A 26,765-nucleotide genomic window follows, 5' to 3' on the forward strand; every position below is an offset into this window, starting at 1 on the left:
TAATTAGTACAAGGTTAATATTATAATATGAAACTATTCTGGACATCCAAGTTGTTTTATGGTAAAATTGTTTATTATAGCATCACATGAGCTGAAAACCTGCAAGTTCAGGGAGCCAGAAACTCGCTCGGGAAGTCAATGAAGTAATGAATCAATAACACAGATGCAGAGAGGTATCTTGTGCAAAACCAGGTGGAAAGAGATACAGCTGTAAACTAAAGAAGTCATGTACTAAACGTAGCCTAAAGTGTAACCTTTTATGCTTTCAACTGATGACTTATGGAATAGATCAACTCAGACGAAACTCTGAAAAGGAAACTCATTCAATTCATCATTTAGAAGGAAATAGAAGGATATGGCCTTCGGAATAAGAAAAAGCACAAGTTGTTTTCCAAGTATGCCTTGCATGCAGGTAGCCTTGCCTGCCAGCTGCAGTATCAGAATATCACAAGCATGCTGCCCACAATTTTCCATCCATTGCAATCAATGGGCATCATGGGCAGTGCACCAGCAATTTCTCAGTATGGGCGGTCAGTGTGACCCTACCAGCAGTGCGTGCTCAGAAAATCAGCCCTTTGGTGTCAGATTAGGTCTTGAAATTGGACCTAGATATTCCTAAATTATCTTTGTAAGGAATATGAGATATACTGAATTGCTATTATACTCGGTTGGATTCTTACTAAATTACTATTCATCTGCAGAGAAACAAACTACAGGGCCTAGAAATTCAGTTCGGGCCCGCCAGCTGGCTAGCGCCCAAAAGTTAGCGCTGGGCGCGGAGCCAGTTGCGACCGTCAGAAATTCAGTTTTAGCGCCCCAAGTCGGAACCGGGCGCTATTCCAGGGTGTGCCCGCCCCCGCTTGGGGCGCTGAAACTGAATTTCAGCGCTCTAGCTGCCGCTGCGCCACCCGATGCGGTGCGGCAGGCTGCGGTACTGCAGGCCTCCTCCTTCTCTTAAGGAGGAGGTGCCTGCAACGGCCGGAGCCCCGATCGCGAGTGCCGGCAAAAGAGCCCGGCACAACGGAGAAGTGCCGGGCTCCACGGAAACCAGCCGGCAATACCGCGGGGGGGGGGGGGGCGGCCGGGGAAGGAGGTGCGGGCAGGCGGCCGCCGAAAAAGCGGCCGGCCGCACCTCCACCTTAAAGCGCCCCGCTAAGGCTGCAGTAAGGACCCGGTCTCCCGATGTTGTTAGCGGCCACCACGGAAGAGGCGGCCGCTACTGAAGATGGGGGTCGGGGCGGTAGCGGGGCGGAACCGGGGCACTGCGCACACCGATGACGTCATCGGTGCCGGCGCAGCGCTACCGGCTACCGCCGCCATTACCGCGGCCCTCAAAATCAGCGCTACCACCCCTACTGGCGCAGAAGCCCTCTTTGGGCTGTAACTGGGCGCAAAGCCCACCGAATTTCTAGGCCCAGGTGTCTAGGATACTAAATCTGATAAGCGATGTGTTTAACAAATAATAAAAATTACAAAGTTATTAAACATTTTCTCAAACATAAATGTGTAACTAAATTAGGCAAACAACTTGCACGCACAGGTTTTGTTGAAAATAAATCCAAAGAACAAGAATATAGTCCACTCATTCACTATGCAATTCTGAACATTACTGTGTCAGTTGGTTTCCATTTTTATCCTTTTGCTATGTCACTGTTTCTACAACAAGACCACCCCTGGGGTAAAACTGAACATTTTAAAAGAGAGAGAAAAACAGAAACAATGTGCACAAAAAAAGTTAAAAATTATCAATTAGATATTGAAGGAAATTATCCCAAAACAGCATACCATGATTTTGCCATTTTCTTCTTTGTCGAAGTACTGGTCACTGATCATGTGACAAGATCCCAGCACAGCCAACTTTCCACCCTGGAGCTGTTGACAAATTTCACATTTTTCAATGATCAGGACAATTTGTAGTCTCAGTTAATTATTCTGATAGATGATGAGCTTTTAAGGTTCCACTCTACCTGCCTCTCTCAATTGCATTAACAAGTATGAATATGTTTCAAGTATTTCCCCTAAAAGTATTTAGTGTTTTCTCCTGGCAGAAAGGACCATAGGAAAATGTCATACAGTATGTATCAGCTGAAACCTAAACTTCCTCTATAAGCTGCAAGAAAGGTTGCTGTAATCAATCCAAGATGGCATTTGTAGGCAAAAGTGATACTTTCCTACTTGGTCGATAATTGGCCTTGTCTGAAAATGAAAATATCTATTGTTTTTGAACAGCTTTATCTAGTATATCACCACTGGCCTTATAATCAGGCTATTTGCAAAGGAGCGCCTCGATTTTTTTAAAGATAGGTTCTTACAGAAAAAAACACTAAGCTGCTACCTAACTATCTGAAGCCTGAAAGGGTATGTGCAGAGTTCTCAACTCTCCTGAACTGAAGATTGCGTGTATCTATTATACTACAGGTATTAAGGTACTTTGGTGAGGAACTACACAAAAAATCAATTTCAAAAATTGGTAGAAACTCAGAGGCAGCAAAGTTTGGTTCCATGAAATGTCGTCTTCTGTCTTAATTCAAAATTTTATTTAAAAACTAGTAAATTGCCCATGGCGTTGCCCACCCACAGTACGCGACGAATACAAGTTTTAAAAAAAATATACAAGAGGTGGCAGAGTTAGGAGAGAGACTTCAGAAACTTGCTCTGCAGAGCAACCTGGTTGCTAGAGCCTGCACTTATTGGCCCGGGTTTTGTGGTCAGCGGCGAATGAACAGCACTAGCCGTTCATTACACTTACACTTGCCCACAGACTTTCACCAGCCTTCTGCACTGAAACTAGCGGTTACTAAAAATCAAAAACAGCTCAGCGCCCTGTACAGGGGATCTAAGACTTGTGTGAACAGGGCAAGCAAACAATCAGATTGAAGAATCCTTACTGAGACGTGCAGAATCTAAACCAAGAAGTACTAGTTAGAATATTTGATTCAATGCCAAATTATGTACAGAAAGTGAAATAAAGAGGGGGAAAGAAGGGATTCAGAAAGAGAGATAAAAGAGACAAAAGTTAAAAATTTTTTTTTTTTTTAAATCTCTAATAATAATTAAAATCTGAGGGAATGAGACTCCACACTTGTAAAAGATAATTTTCAGTGTCAGAGAGGTTGTTTGGCAGTAATTAAGACTTATCACGCAGTTGAAAATTCACTTACACGTGAATAGACAAGCCTTAACTTTTTCTGCCGTGTTCAGTGGGAGTCTAGTGTGTAAGTACCACAACTTCACGTCCTTCTATGTATTGAATGCAGAGTCACTCAGCGAGGTACCATGTGTAGCGTAGCTTCTGAAGGAGCAGGGCAATTCGGACAGCAACTTCCTGATTTCTGCCTTTACCCGTGCATGTGCGAATGCTGGAAGTTGCTGTCTGATTTAGTCCTTAATAACAGTGAGCGCTGATAGCCTCACCGTTATTTCTACCGCAAAATCCAGGCATTATAGTAACATTTTACGTAGCAAAATTGAAAGGTAAATGTTGATGTAGAGGCTGTACCAAAAATTGTGAAAGGAGTAAGTTTTGTGGACAGGAAGTGCAAGCCCTACACAGAATTTTAATAATGTATAGATATAAATTATTTTGTAGTTTAATAAAAAAAAAAGAAATTTTAAAATAAATGGAGGTGATTCTATGTTTTGGACATTTTAATTATGAATTATTATCAGTCATGTCTTACATTTTATCCTTGCAAACTATTTTTGATAATAAGTAGTTTCTGTAAATTTTTCATTCATCATTAATGTTTTAAATGCTAAAACAGGGGGACAGGTCTAAATGTTTGGAGCCCTCTACAGGAGCTGCTCCTGTAAGTTCCCCTCCAAGTTAGGCACCATCCTGACTTGAAATATTTCGCCGTTCCTTCATCGTCGCTGGGTCAAAATCCTGGAACTCCCTCCCTAACAGCACTGTGGAAGTACCTTCACCACACGGACTGCAGCGGTTCAAGGTGGCGGCTCACCACCACCTTCTCAAGGGCCATTAGGGATGAGCAATAAATGCTGGACTTGCCAGCGACGCCCACATCCCAGGAACAAATTAAAAACAATAATTCTGTGGTTCCCCTTCTGACTGCGATTATCAAAGACCAAAAGGCTGTTGTCCTGGGGGGTGGGGGTGGTGATCACTCCAGGAAATGCACGTCTCTGGAAAATTAAGAAATTTATATGCAAGAAGAAGCAGTGTAAGGTTAGTAATTTGGAAAGAAGAATTAGTACATTTAATGAAGAAAGTCATAGTTTGATTTCAGCAGCGTTCTTGGATATCTGCTTCTACCCTATTTGAGGAATGATCTCCAACTTACATCCTCTGGTATTTGGATTCTGGATTAGTTTGTTCCCTACTCCCTGCACTCCATCGTCTACAGCATATGTCCAGTCACTATGCCCCAATTTTCTGGAACTCATTTGCAAAACTACTTTGCCTTGTGACCTTACTCCTTGCCTTTCCAAGTCTCTTAAAATACATCTCTTCCACCATGCCTCTGGTCTCCCCTGGCTCAAATTGCTCCTTTTTCTGCTCGGTATCCACCTCTCTGCCTTGTAAAGAGCTCTGAGACATGAGATAAAAGGAGCACTTTATGAAGGGCAGTTGTTACCATTCTCATTAATCACTGTGGTGTTCTCCAGCCAAAACAATACAAGTTACACAAAGGCAGATAGTCTAATGGAAATGAAACGCTGAAAGTATTTGGTTTGCTCAGTTTCACAAATTGCTGCAATTTTTTTCAATATATTACAATTGAATGGAAAGACACTTGAAATCAGACAAACTTTATATAGACAATTTAAAACAATTTAGAATGAAAATGAATGCAGCCAACAGAACACATACAGAACTTTGTCAGAAAGGCTTTTTTGCCCAGATGCATTATAACCACTGATAATAGCATAGGAAAAAGAACTTTCCCAGTAATTTCAAAGAGGAAAACGTAAGCAAGAGATTGGATGTAAGTAGCTCAATAGATAGTGCAATAGTGCAAGTTCATTGATTAGTGTCAGTTATCTCACTTCATCATAGTAATTAAAGCTGCAAAACTTAATATACTAATTCATCTCCCATGAGGAGTCAAGACTGAGTGTAGTCTTGAAATGAAGTGGAGTTAGATGGTGGGGTACAACTGGACCAGGGCGTGCAGATAGGATTCAGTTCCCATTCTGAAGTCATATATTTGGTCCTTATTTTTGTACAATACTTTAACTTTATATTTTATATAGTTAAATAGCAAAACTGTCACAATTTGGGGAGCAGAGAAGTAGAGTTGGTTGGAGCATACAGGTTAAGGAACAGGGAGATGGAAAACTGAGGTGCTGGCAGGAGAGGGCCATTACAGTGTGACAAGTTTACTTAGGCAGTTTCCATTATAAACAGGACATTGGAATTTCTAATGGAAAAAGTTGACACAAAAGTGTGATAAAACCATGACAAGTTGACTCTGGGGCAGAGTGATCATAATGTGACAGAATTTCACATTAATTTTGAGAGTGACTTGCCTCAGTCCGAAACTAGAGTCTTAAACTTAAATAAAGCCAATTACATAGGTATGAGGGGCGAGTTGGCTAAGGTAGATTGGAAAAATAGATTAAAAGGTATGGCGGTAGATAAGCAGTGGCTAGCATTTAAAGAAATATTTCATAATTCTCAACAAAAATACATTCCATTGAGAAACAAAAACTCCACGGGAAATGTGATCCAACCGTGGCTAACTAAAGACGTTAAGGATAGCATTAGATTGAAAGAAGAAGCTTATAATGTTGCAAAGAATAGTAAGCCTGAGGATTAGGAGAGTTTCAGAAACCAGCAAAGGTTGACCAAATAATTGATAAAAAGGTAAAAAATAGAATGAGAGAAAACTAACAAGAAATATAAAAGCAGAGTTTCTACAAGTATGTAAAAAGGAAAAGAGTCGCAAAGGTAAACATTGGTCCTTTAGAGGCTGAGACAGGAGAAATTATTATGGGGAATAAGGAAATGGCAGAAACGTTAAACAAATATTTTGTATGTCTTCACAGTAGAAGACACAAAAAGTATACCAAAAATGGTGGAGAACCAAGGGTCTAATGAGGGTGGGGAACTTAATGTAATTAATATAAGTAGAGAAAAAGTACTAAACTAACGGGACTAAAAGCCGACAAATCCCCTGGACCTGACGGCCTACCTCCTAGGATTCTAAAAGAGGTGGCTGAAGAGATAGTGGATGCACTGGTTTTGATCTTCCAAAATTCCCTAGATTCTGGAATGGTCCCAGCGGATTGGAAGGTCGCAAATGTAACACCGCTATTCAAGAAAGGAGGGAGAGAGAAAACAGGGACCTACAGGCCAGTTAGCCTGACATCAGTCGTCGGGAAAATGCTGGAATCCATTGTTAAGGAAGTGGTATCAGGACACTTAGAAAATCATAACATGATTAGGCAGAGTCAACATGGTTTTATGAAAGGGAAATCGTGTTTGACAAATTTATTAAGAGTTTTTTGAGGATGTAACTAGCAGGGTAGATAAAGGGGAACCAGTGGATATAGTATATTTGGATTTCCAAAAGGCATTTGATAAGGTGCCACATAAAAGGTTATTACACAAGATTAGGGCTCATGCGGTTGGAGGTAATATAGTGGCATGGATAGAGGATTGGTTAACGGACAGAAAACAGAGAGTAGGGATAAACAGATCTTTATCAGGTTGGCAGGTTGTAACTAGTGGGGTGCCGCAAGGATCAGTGTTGGGGCCTCAGTTACTTACAATCTATATTAATGACCGAGATGAAGGGACCGAGTGTAATGTATCCAAGTTTGCTGACGATACAAAGCTAGGTGGGACAGTAAGCTGTGAGGAGAACACAGAGTCTGCAAAGGGATATAGATAGACTAAGTGAGTGGGCAGTAAGGTGGCAGATGGAGTATAATGTAGGGAAATGTGAGGTTATTCACTTTGGTAGGAAGAATAGAAAAACAGAATATTTTTTAAATGGTGAGAAACTTTCAAATGTTGGTGTTGAGAGAGATTTGGGTGTCCTCGTGCAAGAAACACAGAAAGCTAGCATGCAGGTACAGCAAGCAATAAGGAAGGCAAATGGCATGTTAGCCTTTATTGCAAGGGGGTGGGAGTATAAGAGTAAGGAAGTCTTGCTACAATTGTACAGGGCCTTGGTGAGACCACACCTGGAGTACTGTGCACAGTTTTGGTCTCCTTATCTAAGGAAGGATATACTTGCCTTGGAGACGATGCAACGAAGGTTCACTAGATTGATTCCTGGGATGAGGGGGCTGTCCTATGATGAGAGATTGTGTAGAATGGGCCTGTACTCTCTGGAGTTTAGAAGAATGAGAGGTGATCTCATTGAAACATACAAGATTCTGAAGGGGATTGACAGGGTAGATGCTGAGAGGTTGTTTCCCCTGGCTGGAGTGTCTAGAACTAGGGGGCATAGTCTCAGGATAAGGGGTTGGCCATTTAAGACTGAGGTGAGGAGAAATTTCTTCACTCAGAGGGTTGTGAATCTTTGGAATTCTCTGCCCCAGAGGGCTGTGAATGCTGAGTCTTTGAGTATATTCAAGGCTGAGACAGATAGATTTTTGGAATCAAGGGATATGGCGATCTAGCGGGAAAGTGGAGTTGAGATTGATGATCAGCCATGATCTTATTAAATGGCAGTGCAGGCTCGAGGGGCCGTATGGCCTACTCCTGCTCTTATTTCTTATGTTCTTAAGTAAGGCCTTGTAGACTGAAGTGTGCACTGATGCAAGATTTTAAAATATATTATAGATATATTATTTGAAACAGTACCTTGGAATAGTAGAATGCCAGAATAGGCCTGTTGAGGGGAAAACACACAGAACCTGTCGATAGCACTGCAATGGCTGGCTTCATTACACTCAGCGTAGCGCCAAATGGATAAACAAACGTTAGGGCTCTGCAGCACATAACAACAATGAGATTACTAAAAGTACAAGAAGTCATCTTGTCAATAAACTATTTTTCATAAGCAAATACTGAAAATGTTTTCCAGAAATCCATTAAGTCCTACATTTTCAAACAAGAAAATAATTGCTTGAAAATTCTTACCATTTTAGAGTTACGTATGATTACATCTCCATTAGCTTCTACACTGCCCAGTCATATTTAAAATGACCACCCACCAGTTATCAATGAGTAGCATAATGCTAGAATTATTTTAAATCTGAATAAATGTCCATTATGGTATGTAATTATACATTTCAATTGCCAAAAATGTACTTAAAAAAAAAACCTCTATCCCATTTCACATTTTCTTTCTTTGCACTGCAACTAATACGGAATGGGCAATCACGAACTCTTATCTTACTACTTTATGGCACAATACATTGGAGCACTAATCTACTTCGCCACTAAAAAAAGCTATTGTAACAGTACACAGTACAGAGTAGCTATACAAGCAAGTGGTAGAATGAATAAAAGATCAGTTTTGGAGACAGTTAAATTATTGCACTGTTGGTTTATCATGTGATTAACAGTATTTAATTATATTGGTTTGCTTTTTATTATCGATTCATTAATAAAGAAAACATTAATCAGCGGGGAAAAATATCTTCTAAATTTCAGTTAATTGCTCTGCAGAATTCTTTCTGACTGAATGCATTATTTTGCTTACATAACAATAGTGAGTGCACTTCAGAAGTAATTCATTGGCTGTTCCGTGCTTTAGGACACACTTAGCACATCAAGGTCACTATATTAACGCAAATTCTTCTTTCTCGATATAGGTACCACTGTGCGTATTCTGTTGGGCTGTAGTTTTGCTTATTAAAATGTTGCTTTGCAATTTTTAAAAATAAAAGTATTCAATTTATGTATTCAAGCCATAAAAGTGACTATCAAACAAGAGTACCACATAAACAGAGTAAGTAGATTACAATTCTGTGCACAGAAACCATGTTGCTATTGAATTACTTTTGGAAAACCTACTGCAAGTTGTTGCCATTGTTGTCTTCATCCATCACGCCAGGCACAGACTTCCCAGCAGCTCGACTAATTTCTCTGTGAACAACAATTCATTTTCCATGATCTCATCTGAAGGAGAAGCACTTTTACTGTAACAAACGCTGAAGCAATCCATTCCACTTATAATCAACATACACAAGATCAAATCCCACTTAAGATACATTTTAGAAAACAAAGCTTGTGGTGCATAACTAAATCTCCCCCTCCTTCTCACCATCCCACAATTACAACCTTTGGGATTCTGATTGCAGGATTAGATGAAGTTCTGGGTCAAATGTTATAAATTTGTGGCAGTAAATGTTTTTAAAATTCCCCAACAATCCTACATTACTATTTAAAAGGGCAAGTAACTGAAAAGACTAACCAAAGGAGTGCGACGCGAGCGGCGGCGGGAATCGCGGAGCGGCAGCAGTATAAAAGGCTCCAAGAGACCAGGTAGGCATACTAATCTCCAATCTCCGAACAGAGGGAAGGAGAGAAGTAAAAAGTAATCGAAGTGTGACGTCACCAGAAAGCAGGTAAGTGATTGGTTGGTGAGTATTTCTCTTTTTTAAACTTAAACTCTGTGGTTTATAGTTTCTAAAGTCTCTGTGGTGTAGCGGGGACTGTTTGTAAACCAGGGCCCTTAAATATACCATTTAATTGTAGTGTAATTGGTGGGATTGATTTGATTTAATTTAATTGCAATTAATTAAAGGGTCAGTCATGGCAGGACAGCCCAGTGCCGTGGTATGCTCCTCCTGCGCTATGTGGGAACTTAGGGACACTTCCTGTGTCCCTGACAACCATGTGTGCAGGAAGTGTGTCCAGTTGCAGCTACTGGCAGACCGCATTGCGGTGCTGGAGCAGCGATTGGATACATACTGGACCATTCGCGATGCTGAGGATGTCGTGAATAGCACATTTAATCAGTTGGTCACACCGCAGGTAAAGATGGCACAGGCAGAAAGGGAACGGGTGACCAACAGGCAGAGTAGTAGGCGCAGGCAGGTAGTGCAGGGGTCCCCTGTCAAACAGATATACCGCTTTGGATACTGATTGGGGGGGGGGGGGGGGTGGCTTACCAGGGGAAGGCAGCAGCAGCCAACTTCCTGGCACCAGGGGTGGCTCTGCTGCACAGGAAGGGAGGAAAAAAAGGGGTAGAGCTATAGTAATAGGGGATTCTATTGTAAGGGGAATAGATAGGCGTTTCTGCGGCCGCAAATGAGACTCCAGGATGGTGTGTTGCCTCCCTGGTGCAAGGGTCAAGGATGTCTCAGAGCGGCTGCAGAACATCTTGGAAGGGGAGGGTGAACAGCCAGTTGTCGTGGTGCATATAGGTACCAACAATATAGGTACCAACAATATAGGTAAAAAACAGGATGAGGTCCTAAAAGCTGAATATAGGGAGTTAGGAGGTAAATTAAAAAATAGGACCTCAAAGGTAGTAATCTCAGGATTGCTACCAGTGCCACGTGCTAGTCAGAGTAGAAATAGAAGAATACTTCAGATGAATACATGGCTAGAGGAATGGTGCCAGGGGGAGGGATTCAAATTCCTGGGACATTGGAACCGGTTCTGGGGGAGGTGGGACCAGTTCAAACCGGACGGTTTGCACCTGGGCAGGGCCGGGACCGATGTCCTAGGGGGAGTATTTGCTAGTGCTCTGGGGGAGGGTTTAAACTAAAATGGCAGGGGGTTGGGAACCTGAGCAGGGGGGCAGAGGAAAGGGAAACAAGGATAAAAGCAAAAGATAGGAAGGAGAAAAACAAAAGTGGCAGTCAGAGAAATCAACGGTTTAAATCAAACATGGCCACAGTAAATAATAATTCTAATAGGTCTAAGAGCGTTAAAAAAACAAGCCTGAAGGCTTTGTGTCTTAATGCGAGGAGCATTCGTAATAAGGTGGATGAATTAGCTGTGCAAATAGAGGTAAACGAATATGATTTGATTGGGATTACGGAAACATGGCTCCAGGGTGGCGAAGGCTGGGAACTCAACATCCAGGGGTATTCAATATTCAGGAAAGATAGGCAAAATGGAAAGGGAGGTGGGGTAGCATTACTGGTTAAAGAAGGGATTAACACAATTGTAAGGAAGGATATTAGCTCTGATGATGTGGAATATGTATGGGTAGAACTGAGAAATACCAAGGGGCAGAAAACGTTAGTGGGAGTGGTATATAGACCTCCAAACAGTAATGCGGAGGTTGGGGATGGCATTAAAAGGGAAATTAGAGAAGCGTGCAAAAAGGGCACAGCAGTCATCATGGGTGACTTTAAACTACATATAGATTGGGCTAACTGAGGAGGAATTCCTGGAGTGTTTACGGGATGGTTTCCTGGACCAATATGTCGAGGAACCAACCAGAGATCAGGCCATCTTAGACTGGGTATTATGTAACGAGAAAGGATTAATTAGCAATCTTGTTGTACGAGGCCCCTTGGGTCAGAGCGATCATAATATGATCGAATTCTTCATTAAGATGGAGAATGAAGTAGTCGATTCAGAGACTAGGGTCCTGAATTTAAATAAAGGAAAACTACGATGGTCTGAGGCGTGAATTGGGTAGGATTGATTGGGGAATGTCACTCAAAGGGTTAACGGTGGATAGGCAATGGCAAACATTCAAAGACCGCATGGATGAACTACAGAATTTGTTCATCCCAGTTTGGCATAAAAAAACAAAAAAGGTGACTCAACCGTGGCTAATGAGGGAAATTAGGGATAGCATAAGATCCAAGGAGAGGACATATAAATTGGCCAGAAAAAGCAGTAATCCAGAGGATTGGGAGCAGTTTAGGATTCAACAAAGGAGGACAAAGGGATTAATTAAGAAAGGGAAAATAGAATATGAGAGTAAGCTTGCAGGGAACATAAAAACTGACTGTAAAAGCTTTTATAGATATGTGAAGAGAAAAAGATTGGTGAAGTCAAGCATAGGTCCCTTGCAGTCAGAATCAGGGGAATTTATAATGGGGAACAAAGAAATGGCAGACCAACTAAATACATATTTTGGTTCTGTCTTCACAAAGGAGGACACAAATAACCTCCCAGAAATGTCGTAGAACATAGGGTCTGATGAAAGGGAGGAACTGAAAGAAATCAGTATTTGTAGGGAAATGGTGTTAGGGAAATTGATGGGATTGAAGGCCGATAAATCCCCAGGGCCTGATAATCTACATCCTAGGGTACTTAAGGAAGTGGCCCTAGAAATAGTAGATGCATTGCTGATCATCTTCCAACATTCGATGGAATCTGGAACAGTACCCATGGATTGGAGAGTAGCTAATGTTACCCCACTATTCAAAAAAGGTGGTAGAGAGAAAACGGGGAATTACAGACCGGTAAGCCTGACATCGGTAGTGGGGAAAATGCTAGAGTCCATTATAAAAGATGTAATAGCAGAGCACTTGGAAAGCAGTGACAGGATCGGACAAAGTCAACATGGATTTACAAAAGGTAAATCATGCTTGACTAATCTGGAATTTTTTGAGGATGTAACTCGTAAAATAGATAAGGGAGAACCAGTGGATGTGGTGTATTTGGACTTTCAGAAGGCTTTCGATAAGGTCCCACATAAGAGATTAGCGTGTAAAGTTAAGGCACATGGGATTGGGGGCAAGGTATTGACTTGGATAGAGAACTGGTTGGCAGATAGAAAGCAAAGAGTTGGAATAAACGGGTCTTTTTCCGAGTGGAAGGCAGTGACTAGCAGGGTACCGCAGGGATCAGTCCTTGGACCCCAGCTATTCACAATATATATTAATGATCTAGACAAGGGAACTAGATGTAATATCTCCAAGTTTGCAGACGACACAAAGCTGGGTGGGCATGTGTGCTGTGAGGAGGATGCCGAGAAACTACAGGATGATTTGGACAGGTTGGGTGATTGGGCAGAAGCATGGCAGATGCAATATAACGTGGATAAATGTGAGGTTATCCACTTTGGTGTCAAAAACGAGGTTATCCACTTTGGTGTCAAAAACAGGAAGGCAGATTATCTGAATGGCAATAGATTGGGAGAAGGGGAAGTGCAACAAGACCTGGGTGTCCTTGTGCACCAGTCGCTGAAGGTAAGCATGCAGGTGCAGCAGGCGGTTAAGAAGGCAAATGGTATGTTGGCCTTCATAGCGAGAGGGTTTGAGTACAGGAACTAGGATGTCTTGCTGCAGTTGTACAGGGCCTTGGTGAGACCACATCTTGAGTATTGTGTGCAGTTTTGGTCGCCTTATCTGAGGAAGGATATTCTTGCCATGGAAGGAGTTCAGCGAAGATTCACCAGGCTGATACCTGGGATGGCAGGAATGACGTATGAGGAGAGATTGGGTTGATTGGGCTTGTACTCGCTGGAGTTTAGAAGAATGAGAGAGGATCTCATTGAAATTTATAAAATTCTGGCAGGACTGGACAGACTAGATGCAGGGAGGATGTTCCCGATGGTCAGGGAATCCAGAACCAGGGGTCACAGTCTAAGGATAAGGGGTAGGCCTTTTAGGACAGAAATTAGGAGGAATTTCTTCACCCAGAGAGTGGTGAACCGGTGGAATTCTCTACCACAGAAGGCAGTAGAGGCCAATTCATTAAATATATTCAAGAAGGAGTTGGATATATTTCTTAAGGCTAAAGGGATCAAGGGGTATGGGGAGAAAGCAGGGACCGGGTACTGAACTTGGATGATCAGCCATGATCACATTGAATGGCGGAGCAGGCTCGAGGGGCCGAATGGCCTACTGCTGCTCCTATCTTCTATGTTTCTAAGTAAAACTCTTCCTGATTTTTAAATAAAATTAGTTTAACAAACTTGCTCATTGGGAGTCGGGCCATTTGATAATCTGTGGTCCATTTTTCAGGCTGCAGTAATTTTAATACTGGGACTTCACAGGGAAAATGAAACAGAACAGGCATGATGTGTGCATTCTCAATGAGGAAACAGGCAATTTTCCAAATCATAAGACCCAATGGAGAAGTGACACGCCAGTTTTAAACATTAACTACTGTAATTTTGCTCTTCAGCAAAACAGCGTAACTTTCTTTGTGTTATCACTCTTGAGTCTGAAAGGAATCTGAAGTCGGCAAGAAAGTCCAATCATGATTTGACAACACGTGCCATGGTGAAAAACATGAGTTGGCCAACAGAGGGTAGTCTCACTACTGGCTCAGCAGCAATTGAGATTAGGAAAATTAATAAAACTGAAAGGGTATCCTTTCCCCCTCAAAAGTTACGCACATACATATCAAAAACCTGAATGGAAAAAAAAAGCCAGAAGACTTTCTCTGTCCCAAAAATTGATTAATAGGATAAAATCAGAATATATTTTCTGCAATTACCAACTGAGTCATTGGAGTATTATTTTGCTCTCCTCCCCCAAAATAATTTATTAACTAAAGATGTAAAGTATCTCTAATACTTTTCAAGTAGCATTACACAGGTAGAACAAAAATAATTAGATTAAGCTGTACTCAAGGTTACCTGTTTAAAATTCCATTCGATATTAATGCTTCTTTGGGGTGGAAATATTTGTAGTACATATTTCTCACAACAGCATCTTCAAGACAAAGACATTTTAAATTATGATGTAAATCTTTATACAGAAAGATACAAATGACAAAAATAGAATTTAAAGAAAATTTACAATGCTCACCATTATTTACCATAATTCCATACTCCTCTAACAAAAAGTTTATATTTGTGTCGTATTTAGATTCTCCACCTTCTCCCAGCATCACAAGAATGCACCCTCCACTTTCTAGGTACTTTTTCAATATTTCAAGCTAAAAGAATGAAAAAATTACAAAGTTCAATTCTGAATTCATTAAATGCAGAGCATTCTTCAAAATAAAATTTGGTCTCAATTCATAGCCTGAAAATAAAGCCCATAATGATTATATAACAAGTACAGAAGCATACCTGCAGTTTAAAAAACGGTTTGCCAGTTTAAACTGAAAATCTACTTACTATATCTCTTATTAGAATACATGGGCCTGAAATTCCTTTTTAACGAAAAATAGTCGAACGCCTGTTTTACTCTACAATTAATGGCTTATAGTTCAACAATTAAACAGTTTGCCTACACTTAAAATATATATCATTGACTTTGAGGTGCTTTGGGATATCTTGAGAATATAAAAGCTATATTAATGCAAGTTCTTTCTTTACTAACAAATTCATGAAAACATCCAGACTTGAAACGTACAATTTCTGACCAGGCTATTTCATTAGTGGGGTGTTCATTACAGAGAAAAAAAATCATTCAGCTTTTCATTGGAGGAGGAATTTCACTTCAGTGTTTGTTAGGAGGCACTTTGTAAGAAGCCTGCATGTGTTTGTGCTGGAAAGTCTTTACTGGCCTATCAGATCATTCACATTCTCAGTCACTGACCTGTTACTAAATGTACTGGTTTACTGGACTCCCAGCAGCATTTCAAATAAAGTGTAGCAGTGAAAGCCCAACTGAGGACCTTGTTCACTGAATTTGTTTGGCAGGGTCGAGAAACTAGTCTATTTCTTTATTTTAACTTTACGGTGGAGTGCTTCAGCACTTATCCACCAAAATCAACTACAAATATGAACAAGTCTCAAATTTTCTTGCATAATGTATTAAACACTTGTTTGTTAATATTTGCACAGCATAATTTCAAGGCCATAATGATTTACACTAACATGTGCCTTTCTGTAGCACACCATGTGCGCAGAGACACATACAAGGGCATTTTACAGATTTAATAGAAATTATCTGGAAATAATTTGTAATATACTATGACAATGAAATACACACAGGCATTCGTATATCATTAAAGTTACAGCACAGTTCTCAAACCATTATTATTTATGGAACTGAACAAATATTTATATTTTATTAACCATTGGTTTGTACTAGTATTAATTTAAAAAAAAGTAATAAAAACCATGGTAAACAGGAAATAAGTCCTTTTTTTTTTAAATGTGGAATTTTTAAATCTAAAAGGGGCTACAATGACATTTGTTAAAGTCTTGTGAAGTGTTTTTCAATTATTGAGTAATTCATTTTTGCTAGATGCATCTACTAAGTCAGTCGGAAATACAAACTGACTTGTTTAGAAAGCAGAACAAGGGGGCACAATCTTAAAATTAGAGCCAGAGCTAGGCCATTTAGGAGTGAAAGCAGGAAGCATTTTTTCTACACAAAGGGTAGTGGAAATTTGGAACTCTCTCCCCTAAAAGTCTGTGGATACTGGGCCAATTGAAATTTTCAAGACTGAGATCGATGGATTTTTGTTAGGTAAGGCTTTCAAGGGATATGGAGCAAAGATGGGTAAAATGACTTGAGGTACAGATCAGCCATGATCTATTGAACGGCAGAACAGGCTCGAGGGGCTGAATGGCCTACTCCTGTTCCCAGGAGGTTTCATTGTTTGACATAAAGAAGCATATATTATGTAAGCTATATCTATCAGGGGTTTTATCAGAAATATCTGCTTTCCTATATTTTAAGAAATTAAAAGGAAGATTTTAAAAATCTATAATAAGATCCTATATAGAAATCTGGAGCTTAAATAAACTGGTCATTTATTTTGTTACTGTGATCATAAACTGGCAGAAATATCTGAAAAATGAATTTGAACACAGTAAACTCCATTTACAGAATGAATGTGTTTTCTTACTTCAGCAGCAGTGAATTTCTCTCTGGGTCCTGCTGTGAGCCACAGTTTCACACCTATCAGTTTTTCTTCTGTGATTTCATCTTTAAAACTGTCAAACACAAGAATGCATTAAGCCTGACATTGTTATCTCAAAAACATAACCAATACAAGTTTGTTAAAGCATATGCACTTCCTTGTTCATAAGAACGTAAGAACATAAGACGTAGGAGCAGGTCATTTGGCCCCTCGAGCCTGCTCCGCCATTCAATAAGATCATGGCTGATCTGATCTTGGCCTCAACTCCACTTTCCTGCCCGCTCCCCATAACCCTCGACTCCCTTATCGTTCGCTGGTCCTTAGCAGTAACACTAATGTTAACCCTAGATATATATGAATTCCAAACTAGAGACAGGTCACAGGTTAAACTGTTTTCAATGTCATGACCCAGTGTCTCTGAAACATCAGTAATGGACACACCCATCTTGTTTCAGATCTGAAGAAGCTCTATAATGTAAGGAATTTATAGCTTTCTGGTATTGTTATGAGTTTAAAAGACGGGGAAGGTGAGAGATTTATATCCAGCTGTCTAGCTTCCCAACTCATAACTTCTCAAGTAACTTTTAAAATGACAATAGTTCTTCTCTGACACCTGTAATCATATGAGAAAATGTATGTGTCTTTGAACTTACTATGCTAGATGAAGTTTTCTTGCCCTATTATTTACAAGATGCTGCAGTCATGCTATCTGTAAGATGCTGGCCAGCTGCTTCACTTGGTAGGCCAACCAGCTATCTCCTAGGCTTATCTGCTTATGCTTTGTCAGATCATTAATTGGATACATGAGACCTGAGCAATGTGTGGATCAGTATTCAAGTCAGCCGGTGCCATGGTATAGGTGTCTTTGAAACCTATTTTTGACTAATGTATCGGTACTGCTTTGCCTTTCCTTTTGTACCAGCCTGACTTCAAAGGGAAGAATTTTCAGTCTCTTCTGAATCTTCAATACTGGCAGTGTTCAGTATTTTGCAACCTCACCCTTCTGCTATATATACTGGGAGCTAGTAGGATGCTCCATAAGATATCAGTATCATGTAAAGGAAATGTTGTCAAATAGCCTCATTAGACAACATTTGGAGTCATGCTATCATCACACTAGCCACATGTGATGAATTTGGAATTTAGATGTGGCAAAGTGCATTTCTAATTAGTAAATAAAAACGAGTAAGAGTAACTATGATGTAATCTCAATACTCTTTCGCACAGCGTATGCATGTGTGCTTTAACATTTTTCTGAGTTTGTCGGTAAAATGGTAAGATCAAAAACTGAGTGTGCAAGTGTTTTTTGATCGTTGAGTGCTTTACTTCCTTGGTTACTGAATAGTGGCAGATGTTTGTTCAGTAAATGTTCATGTGAAGTACATTTACCTGTTTTATGTGAATTTATGCAAGATATTTTCTACTAAAAGTAATGCATGTGACAAACAGTTTCACTGTAGCCAAACCTGTGGCTAGTCAGCGAGTTCTATTGATAACACTGATGTAAAGATTTTCATCACGGATGTACACTCTGAAGTTGCTGAAGAGAAAGTTCAAGATATTAATAGCTTTTAATGTTTTGAAGCAACACTGTAAGTATTGCAATATAGCTAAGTTTATTATCAATTTTCTTTCTGTTTAATATTACTTCTTAGTAAACTTGATGTTACTTTCAGTTTGAGTCACATGGTTTGTCAGCGTGGTATTTGCCATCAGTCGGAGTAATCTAGAGCCTGGAGTATTTACATAGAAGATAGGAGCAGGAGTAGGCCATTCGGCCCTTCGAGCCTGCTCCGCCATTCAATGAGATCATGGCTGATCATCCAAATTCAGTACCCGGTCCCTGCCTTCTCCCCATATCCCTTGATCCCTTTAGCCTTAAGAAATATATCCAACTCTTTCTTGAATATACTTAATGAACTGTCCTCCACCGCCCTCTGTGGCAGAGAATTCCACAGGTTCACCACTCTCTGGGTGAAGAAATTCCTCCTCATTTCAGTCCTAAATGGCTTACCCCTTATCCTTAGACTATGACCCCTGGTTCTGGACTCCCCGGCCATCAGAAACATCTTTCCTGCATCTAGTCTGTCCAGGCCTGACAGAATTTTATAGGTTTCGATGAGATCCCCTCTCAATCTTCTAAACTCCAGTGAGTATAAGCCCAATCGACCCAATCTCTCCTCATACATCATTCCTGCCATCCCAGGTATCAGCCTGGTGAATCTTCGCTGCACTCCTTCCATGGCAAGAACATCCTTCCTCAGGTAAGGCGACCAAAACTGCACATAATACTCAAGGTGTGGTCTCACCAAGGCCCTGTACAACTGTAGCAAGACATCCTTGTTCTTGTACTCGAACCCTCTTGCTACGAAGGCCAACATACCATTTGCCTTCTTAACCGCCTGCTGCACCTGCATGCTTACCTTCAGCGACTGGTGTACAAGAACACCCAGGTCTCTTTGCACTTCCCCTTCTCCCAAACTATTGCCATTCAAATAATAATCTGCCTTCCTGTTTTTGCCACCAAAGTAGATAACCTCACATTTATCCACATTATAGTGCATTTGCCATGTTTCTGCCCAATCACCCAACCTGTCCAAATCGTGCTGGAGTTTCACGACATCCTCCTCACAGCATACCCTCCCCCCAGCTTTGTGTCGTCTGCAAATTTGGAGATATTACATCCAATTCCCTCGTCCAGATCATTAATATATATTGTGAACAGCTGGGGTCCAAGGACCGATCCTTGCGGTACCCCACTAGTCACTGCCTGCCACTCGGAAAATGACCCGTTTATTCCAACTCTTTGCTTTCTGTCCGCCAACCAGTTCTCTATCCAAGTCAATACCTTGCCCCCAATCCCATGTGCCTTAATTTTGCACGCTAATCTCTTATGCGGGACCTTATCGAAAGCCTTCTGAAAGTCCAAATACACCACATCCACTGGTTCTCCCTTATCTATTTTACCAGTTACATCCTCAAAAAATTCCAGTAGATTAGTCAAGCATGATTTACCTTTTGTAAATCCATGTTGACTTTGTCCGATCCAGTCACTGCTTTCCAAGTGCTCTGCTATTACATCTTTTATAATGGACTCTAGCATTTTCCCCACTACCGATGTCAAGCTTACCGGTCTATAATTCCCCGCCTCTTCTCTACCACCTTTTTTGAATAGTGGGGTAACATTAGCTACCCGCCAATCCATGGGTACCGTTCCAGAGTCTATCGAGTTCTGGAAGATGACCAGCAATGCATCTACTATTTCTAGGGCCACTTCCTTAAGTACCCTGGGATGTAGATTATCAGGCCCTGGGGATTTATCGGCCTTCAGTCCCATCAATTTTCCTAACACCATTTCCCTACAAATACTGATTTCTTTCAGTTCCACCCTTTCATCAGACCCTATGTTCCCCGGCATCTCTGGGAGGTTATTTGTGTCCTCCTTTGTGAAGACAGAACCAAAATATGTATTTAGTTGGTCTGCCATTTCTTTGTTCCCCATTATAAATTCCCCCGATTCTGACTGCAAGGGACCTACGCTTGACTTCACCAATCTTTTTCTCTTCACATATCTATAAAAGCTTTTACAGTCAGTTTTTATGTTCTCTGCAAGCTTACTCTCATATTCTATTTTCCCTTTCTTAATTAATCCCTTTGTCCTCCTTTGTTGAATCCTAAACTGCTCCCAATCCTCAGGGTTATTGCTTTTTCTGGCCAATTTATATGCCCTCTCCTTGGACCTTATGCTATCCCTAATTTCCCTTGTTAGCCACGGTTGGGTCACCTTTTTTGTTTTATTTTTATGCCAAACTGGGATGAACAAATTCTGTAGTTCATCCATTCGGTCTTTGAATGTTTGCCATTGCCTATCCACCGTCAACCCTTTGAGTGCCATTCCCCAATCAATCCTACCCAACTCGCTCCTCAGACCATCATAGTTTCCTTTATTTAAATTGAGGACCCTAGTCTCCGAGTCAACTACTTCATTCTCCATCTTAATGAAGAATTCGATCATATTATGATCGCTCCGACCCAAGGGGCCTCGTACAACAAGATTGCTAATTAATCCTTTCTCATTACATAACACCCAGTCTAAGATGGCCTGATCTCTGGTTGGTTCCTCGACATATTGGTCCAGGAAACCATCCCGTAAACACTCCAGGAATTCCTCCTCCACAGTATTGTTACTCATTTGGTTGGCCCAATCTATATGTAGATTAAAGTCACCCATGATGACTGCTGTGCCCTTACTGCACGCTTCTTTAATTTCTCTTTGAATGCCATCCCCAACCTCCGCCTTACTGTTTGGAGGTCTATAAACCACTCCCACTAACGTTTTTTTCCCCTTAGTATTTCTCAATTCTACCCATACAGATTCCACCTCATCAGAGCTAATATCCTTCATTACAATTGTGTTAATCCCTCCTTTAACCAGTAATGCTACCCCACCTCCCTTCCCTTTTTGCCTATCTTTCCTGAATATCGAATACCCCTGGATGTTGAGTTCCCAGTCCTGGCCTTCCTTGAGCCACGTTTCCGTAATCCCAACCAAATCGTATTTGTTTACTTCTATTTGCGCAGCCAATTCATCCACCTTATTACAAATGCTCCTTGCATTAAAACACAAAGCCTTCAGGCTTGTTTTTTTAACGCACTTAGACCTATTAGAATTATTATTTACTGTGGCCATGTTTGATTTAAACCGTTGATTTCTCTGACTGCCACTTTTGTTTTTCTCCTTCCTATCTTTTGCTTTTATCCTTGTTTCCCTTTCCTCTGTCTCCCTGCTCAGGTTCCCAACCCCCTGCCATTTTAGTTTAAACCCTCCCCCACAGCACTAGCATACACTCCCCCTAGGACATTGGTTCCAGCCCTGCCCAGGTGCAGACCGTCCGGTTTGAACTGGTCCCACCTCCCCCAGAACCGGTTCCAATGTCCCAGGAACTTGAATCACTCCCCCTGGCACCATTCCTCTAGCCACGTATTCATCTGAAGTATCCTTCTATTTCTACTCTGACTAGCACGTGGCACTGGTAGCAATCCTGAGATTACTACCTTTGAGGTCCTGTTTTTTAATTTATCTCCTAACTCCCTATACTCCGCTTTTAGGACCTCATCCCGCTTTTTACCTATATCGTTGGTGCCTATATGCACCACGACAACTGGCTCTTCACCCTCCCCTTCCAAGATGTTCTGGAGTCGCTCGGAGACATCCTTAACCCTTGCACCAGGGAGGCAACACACCATCCTGGAGTCTCGTTTGCGGCCGCAGAAACGCCTATCTATTCCCCTTACAATTGAATCCCCTATTACTATAGTTCTACCCCTCTTTTTCCTCCCATTCTGTGCAGCAGAGCCACCCCTGGTGCCAGGAAGTTGGCTGCTGCTGCCTTCCTCTGATAAGCCATCTCCCCCAACAGTACTCAATGTGGTGTATCTGTTGGAGAGGGGGATGGCCACAGGGGACCCCTGCACTACCTGCCGGCGCCTAGTACTCTGCCTGTTGGTCACCCGTTCCCTTTCTTCCTGTCCAACCTCTACCTGCGGTGTGTCCAACTCCGTAAATGTGCTATTCACGTTGTCCTGAGCATCGTGAACGCTCCAGTATGTGTCCAATCGCAGCTCCAGCGCCACAATGCGGTCTGTCAGTAGCTGCAGCTGGATGCACTTCCTGCACATGTAGTTGTCAGGGACACCGGAAGTGTCCCTGAGTTCCCACATATCGCAGGAGGAGCAGATCACGGGGCCTGGCTGTCCTGCCATGACTTACCCTTGATTTAATTTAAATTCAATTAATTAAATCAATCCCACTAATTACACTACAGTTAACTGGTTTACCAACAGTCCCTGCTACACCAGAGAGACCTTAGAAACTATAAACCAGAGTTAAAGTTTAAAAAAAACCCAAAAAAAACATATAACCCAATAGTAATGATCTTTTGTTTTTTGCCTACTGATTGGGAAAGTACTTAAATCACAGGAAAAGTGTTGACTTAATGACTTGAATATCTAAGGTGGCCCTGAAATACAGCAATCATAAGGTAAAGCAAACAAACACCTGCCTTTGTATCTTCCAGCTGGCCCGAAGTTTCTTCTGCAATGACTTGTACCCACTACTGGTAGTAAAGAGTTCTTTCTTTGATGCATTAAAAACTATAGTGTTTCGCTGATCCTTTTCCATGTTTTCCTAAAAAAAAAATGAAAGCTTATTCTATTGATCACGTATTTCCACAATATTAAAAATGAAAACAGGAATCTGAATTCAAACTTAACCACACTGTCCCACCCGCCCAAAAAAAGGTAAAGCTGGAGAGGAACGATGTAGTTGAGGGGACAAAGGCAGAATCCATTTGAATTAAGGAACAACAGAGGAGCTATACACCATTGGGTGTATAGTATAAGCCACCAAACAGTGGGAAGGAGATAGTGGAGCTAATTTGCAAGCAAATTACAGAAAGATGCAAGAACTACAGAGTAGTGATAATGGGGACATCAATTCTCCTAAAGAGGATGCTGCCAATTTAGCAGTAAAGGAGGAGGTAGTAGTGATATTGTATAGGATAAAAATAAAGAGGTGCTTAAAAGGTTAGCAATCCTCAAAGTAGAAAAATCACCCAGTCCAGATGGGATGCATCCTAAGTTACTGAGGGAAGTAGGGTGAAATTGCAGAGGCTCAAGCCACAATCTTCCAATCATCCTTAGATATGGGAGTGGTGCCAGAGGACTGGAGGATTCCAATGTTACACACGTTTAAAAAAGAGAGGGATAAACCCAGCAACTACAGGCTAGTCATCCTCATGTCAGTGACAGGGAAATTTTTAGAGACAATATTCCGGGTCAAAATTAATTGGCGTTTGGAAAAGAATGGGCTAATAAATGAAAGTCAGCACATATTGGCTCGTAAGTTCCGATAGGAGGCTTCCTGCATGCGGATGCCTTCTATCGGGAAAAAATCTACGCCCTTACCCGAGGGCTCCCGAGGTCCGGCCATTTCCACTCCTGGGCCTCTCCACGACGAAATGCGCAGGGCCCAGGTATCCCAGGGGTGCATGCGGTTCGCAAGTGTCTCTGGGATCACGTGGGCCAGGCGAGCCAATGGGAAAAGGGAATCCCCCTTCATACTTTTGACCTATCAAAAGTATGAATGGGGATCACTGAAAAAAGACATCAAAACATTAAATACATTTTTTTTTAAATCACATTTTTAAAATGAGTTAAAATTACATTAAATTAAATATTTTAAACAAAAATTAATTTTAAAAAATAATTTAAAGTTTTTTACGGGGCTAAAAATAAACTTACCTTTTTTGAAAAGTATTTTTAAATTATAAATGAGTGAAATTTTTTTTATTTTTTTAAACTTTTTACCAGGCGTAAGATTTTTAAGTGATTTCAGCGGGCGGAGGTTGTGCAGAAAGCGGAACGCTCCCCCCCGCAGAGGCCCTTCTCCAAGGCAGGCGTGCGATCTGTCAAGGGGATTCCTGACAGATCGGAAATGCTGGTTTTCAGCACATGCACTTTGCATGCCTGAAACTGGCATTTCTGATGTCCCTACGGGTGGGTACACAGCGCGTACCCACCCGTAGGCATCGGAAAATATGGGCCTTTATATGTAACATATTTGGATTTCCACATAGACTTCGACAGTAGACCTGACTAAGGTCAGAACATGTGGCGTCAGAGGACAAGTAGCAGAATGGGCAGCAAGCTGACTACAAAACAAAAAGAGAGTAGGTGTTAAAGATAATTACTCAGATTGGCAAATGGTGGGAAGTGGCGTTCTACAAGGATCGGTGTTGGGACTACTGTTGTTCACTATTTACATAAACGATTTGGACTCGGGGATCGGAAGTACAATTTGAAAATTTGCAGATGACACCAAATTGGGGGTTGTAGTTAATACACAGGACTGCAGCAAAATACAGGAAGACACGAATAAACTTAGAGAATGGGCGTGCAATTGGCAAATGAACTTCAATGTAGATAAATACGAGGCAATACATTTTGATAGGAAGAATAAGGAGGCCACATACTCCTTGGAAAACGTGTCTAAATGGGGTAGAGGAACAGAGGGATCTGGGGGCACAGATACACAGATCACTAAAAGTAGCAGGTTAATAAGGCAAGAAAAAGCAAACAAAGGACTGGGGTTCATTTTCAGAGGGATAGAATTGAAAAGCAAAGAAGTTATGTTAAACTTGGAAAGAACCTTGGTGAGACCACATTTGGAGTACTGTGAAGAGTTCTGGTCTCCATATTATAAAAAGGATATAGAGGCACTACAGAAGGTGCAAAAAAGATTTACTAGAATTATACCTTAACTGAGTGCTTATAACCATCAGGAAAGATTGAACAGGCTGGGGCTCTTTTCTCTAGAAAAGAGAAGACTGAGGGGTGACCTGATGGAGGTCTTCAAGTTTATGAAAGGCTTTGATAGGGCAGATGTAGAGATGTTTCCACTTGCGGGCAAGGCCAGAACTAGGGGCCATAAATATAAGGTAGTCACTAATAAATCCAATAGGGAATCCAGGAGAAAATTCTTTACCCAGTGAGTGGTTAGAATTCGCCACCACAGGGAGTAGTTGAGTAGTATAGATCCATTCAAGGGGAAGCTGAGGGAGAAAGAAATAGAAGGGTATGTTGATAGGGTTAGATGAAGTGGGTGGGAGGAGGCTTGTATGGAGCATAAACCTGTTGTAACCATGCCTTTGTTACCTCTAGACTTGACTATTTCAACGCACTCTTGACTGGCCTCCCACATTCTACCCTATGTAAACTTGAGATCATCCAAAACTCGGCTGCCTGTGTCCTAACTCGCACCAAGTCCCGTTCACCCATCACCCCGGTTAAGCAACGTCTCAATTTAAAAATTCTCATCCTTGGTTTCAAATTCCTCTATGGTCTTGCCCCTCCCTCTGTAATCACCCCCAGCCCCACAACCCCTCCCCACCCCGCAAGATATCTGCACTCCTCAAATTCTGCCCTCGAGCATCCCTGATTATAATCACTCAACCATTGGTGACCGTGCCTTCAGCTGTCTAAACCTCTCCACCTCTCTTTCCTCCTTTAAGACGCTCCTTAAAAACCTACCTCTTTGACCAAGTCTGCCTTAATTTCTCCTCATGTGGCTCGGTGTCAAATTTTTGTCTTATAACACTCCTGTGAAGCATCTTTACTACGTTAAAGGCGCTATACAAATACAAGTTGTTGTTGTTGGGCCGAATGGCCTGTTTCTGTGCTGTGAAGACGGACTGGTGAAATGGACAGACGAAATTTAATGCAGAGAAGTGTGAAGTGATACGTTTTGGTAGGAAGAATGAGGAGAAGCAATATAAATTAACTGATACAATTTTAAAGGGGGTGCAGGCAGGAACAGAGACCGAGGGGCATGCGTACACAAGTCTTTGACGGTAGCAGGACAAGTTGAGAAGGCTGTTAAAAAAGCATATGGGACCTTGGCTTTATTAATAGAGACAATGGCCAGAATTTTATTAATAGAATCAGGTAGGTGTGGTCCAGAGGCATTACTTGTGGTTCAGAAGCATTTGCCCGCGGGACGCCCCCGACTGCAATTTCCAGCCCATAGAGTACAAAAGCAAGGAAGTTATGCTAAATCTTTATAAAACACTGGTTAGGCCTCAGCTGGAGTATTGTGTTCAATTCTGGGCACCACATTTTAGGAACGATGTCAAACCTTAGAGAGGGTGCTGAAGAGATTTACCAGGGATAAGGGATTTCAGTTATTTGGAGAGACTGGAAAAGCTGGGGTTGTTCTCCCTAGAGTAGAGGGGGTTAGGAGGAGATTTGATAGGTGTTTAAAATCATGAACGGTTTTGGTAGGGTAATTAAGGAGAAACTGTTTCCAATGGCAGAAGGGTCGCTAACTAGAGGACACAGATTTGAGGTGATTGGCAAAAGAACCAGAGGCAATAAAACAGAAATTTTTCAATAGCAAAATTTATCAAAGTATTAACAGCCAAAAAATTGTTTGAGGGCAGGGATAAAGATGATAGGCAGAGCCCTTGCTCGTATACATTAGTATGTTCTTATGTATTCTACAAAACCTAGGGATACAGATAAACACACCTGAAATTTAAACATCTTAAAAGGCCAAAAGACCACTTCCCTAAAGGTTCCTAACTTATTGCTTTTG

General features: G+C 41.4%; 1 protein-coding gene across 2 annotated transcripts in view; it reads right to left on the reverse strand.

Moving 5' to 3' along the window:
* ift52 (intraflagellar transport 52 homolog (Chlamydomonas)) overlaps positions 1-26,765 on the reverse strand; it is a 38,303-nt gene that overhangs the window by 8,385 nt on the left and 3,153 nt on the right. The window contains exons 2-8 of one of the 2 annotated variants that reach the window (XM_086005670.1): positions 22,675-22,799; positions 16,598-16,685; positions 14,599-14,728; positions 14,427-14,502; positions 8,939-9,010; positions 7,781-7,907; positions 1,786-1,872 (exon numbers count right to left, since the gene is read on the reverse strand). In XM_086005670.1, the coding sequence (XP_085861796.1) occupies positions 1,786-1,872; positions 7,781-7,907; positions 8,939-9,010; positions 14,427-14,502; positions 14,599-14,728; positions 16,598-16,685; positions 22,675-22,799 (705 nt within the window). The remainder of the gene's footprint in view (positions 1-1,785; positions 1,873-7,780; positions 7,908-8,938; positions 9,011-14,426; positions 14,503-14,598; positions 14,729-16,597; positions 16,686-22,674; positions 22,800-26,765) is intronic. The other variant, XM_086005671.1, reaches the window with a different exon arrangement.

The sequence above is a fragment of the Somniosus microcephalus genome, chromosome 13 (genome assembly GCF_052327205.1).
Source record: "Somniosus microcephalus isolate GS21.2 chromosome 13, FLI_Smic_1.0, whole genome shotgun sequence".
Lineage (NCBI taxonomy): Eukaryota > Metazoa > Chordata > Chondrichthyes > Squaliformes > Somniosidae > Somniosus > Somniosus microcephalus.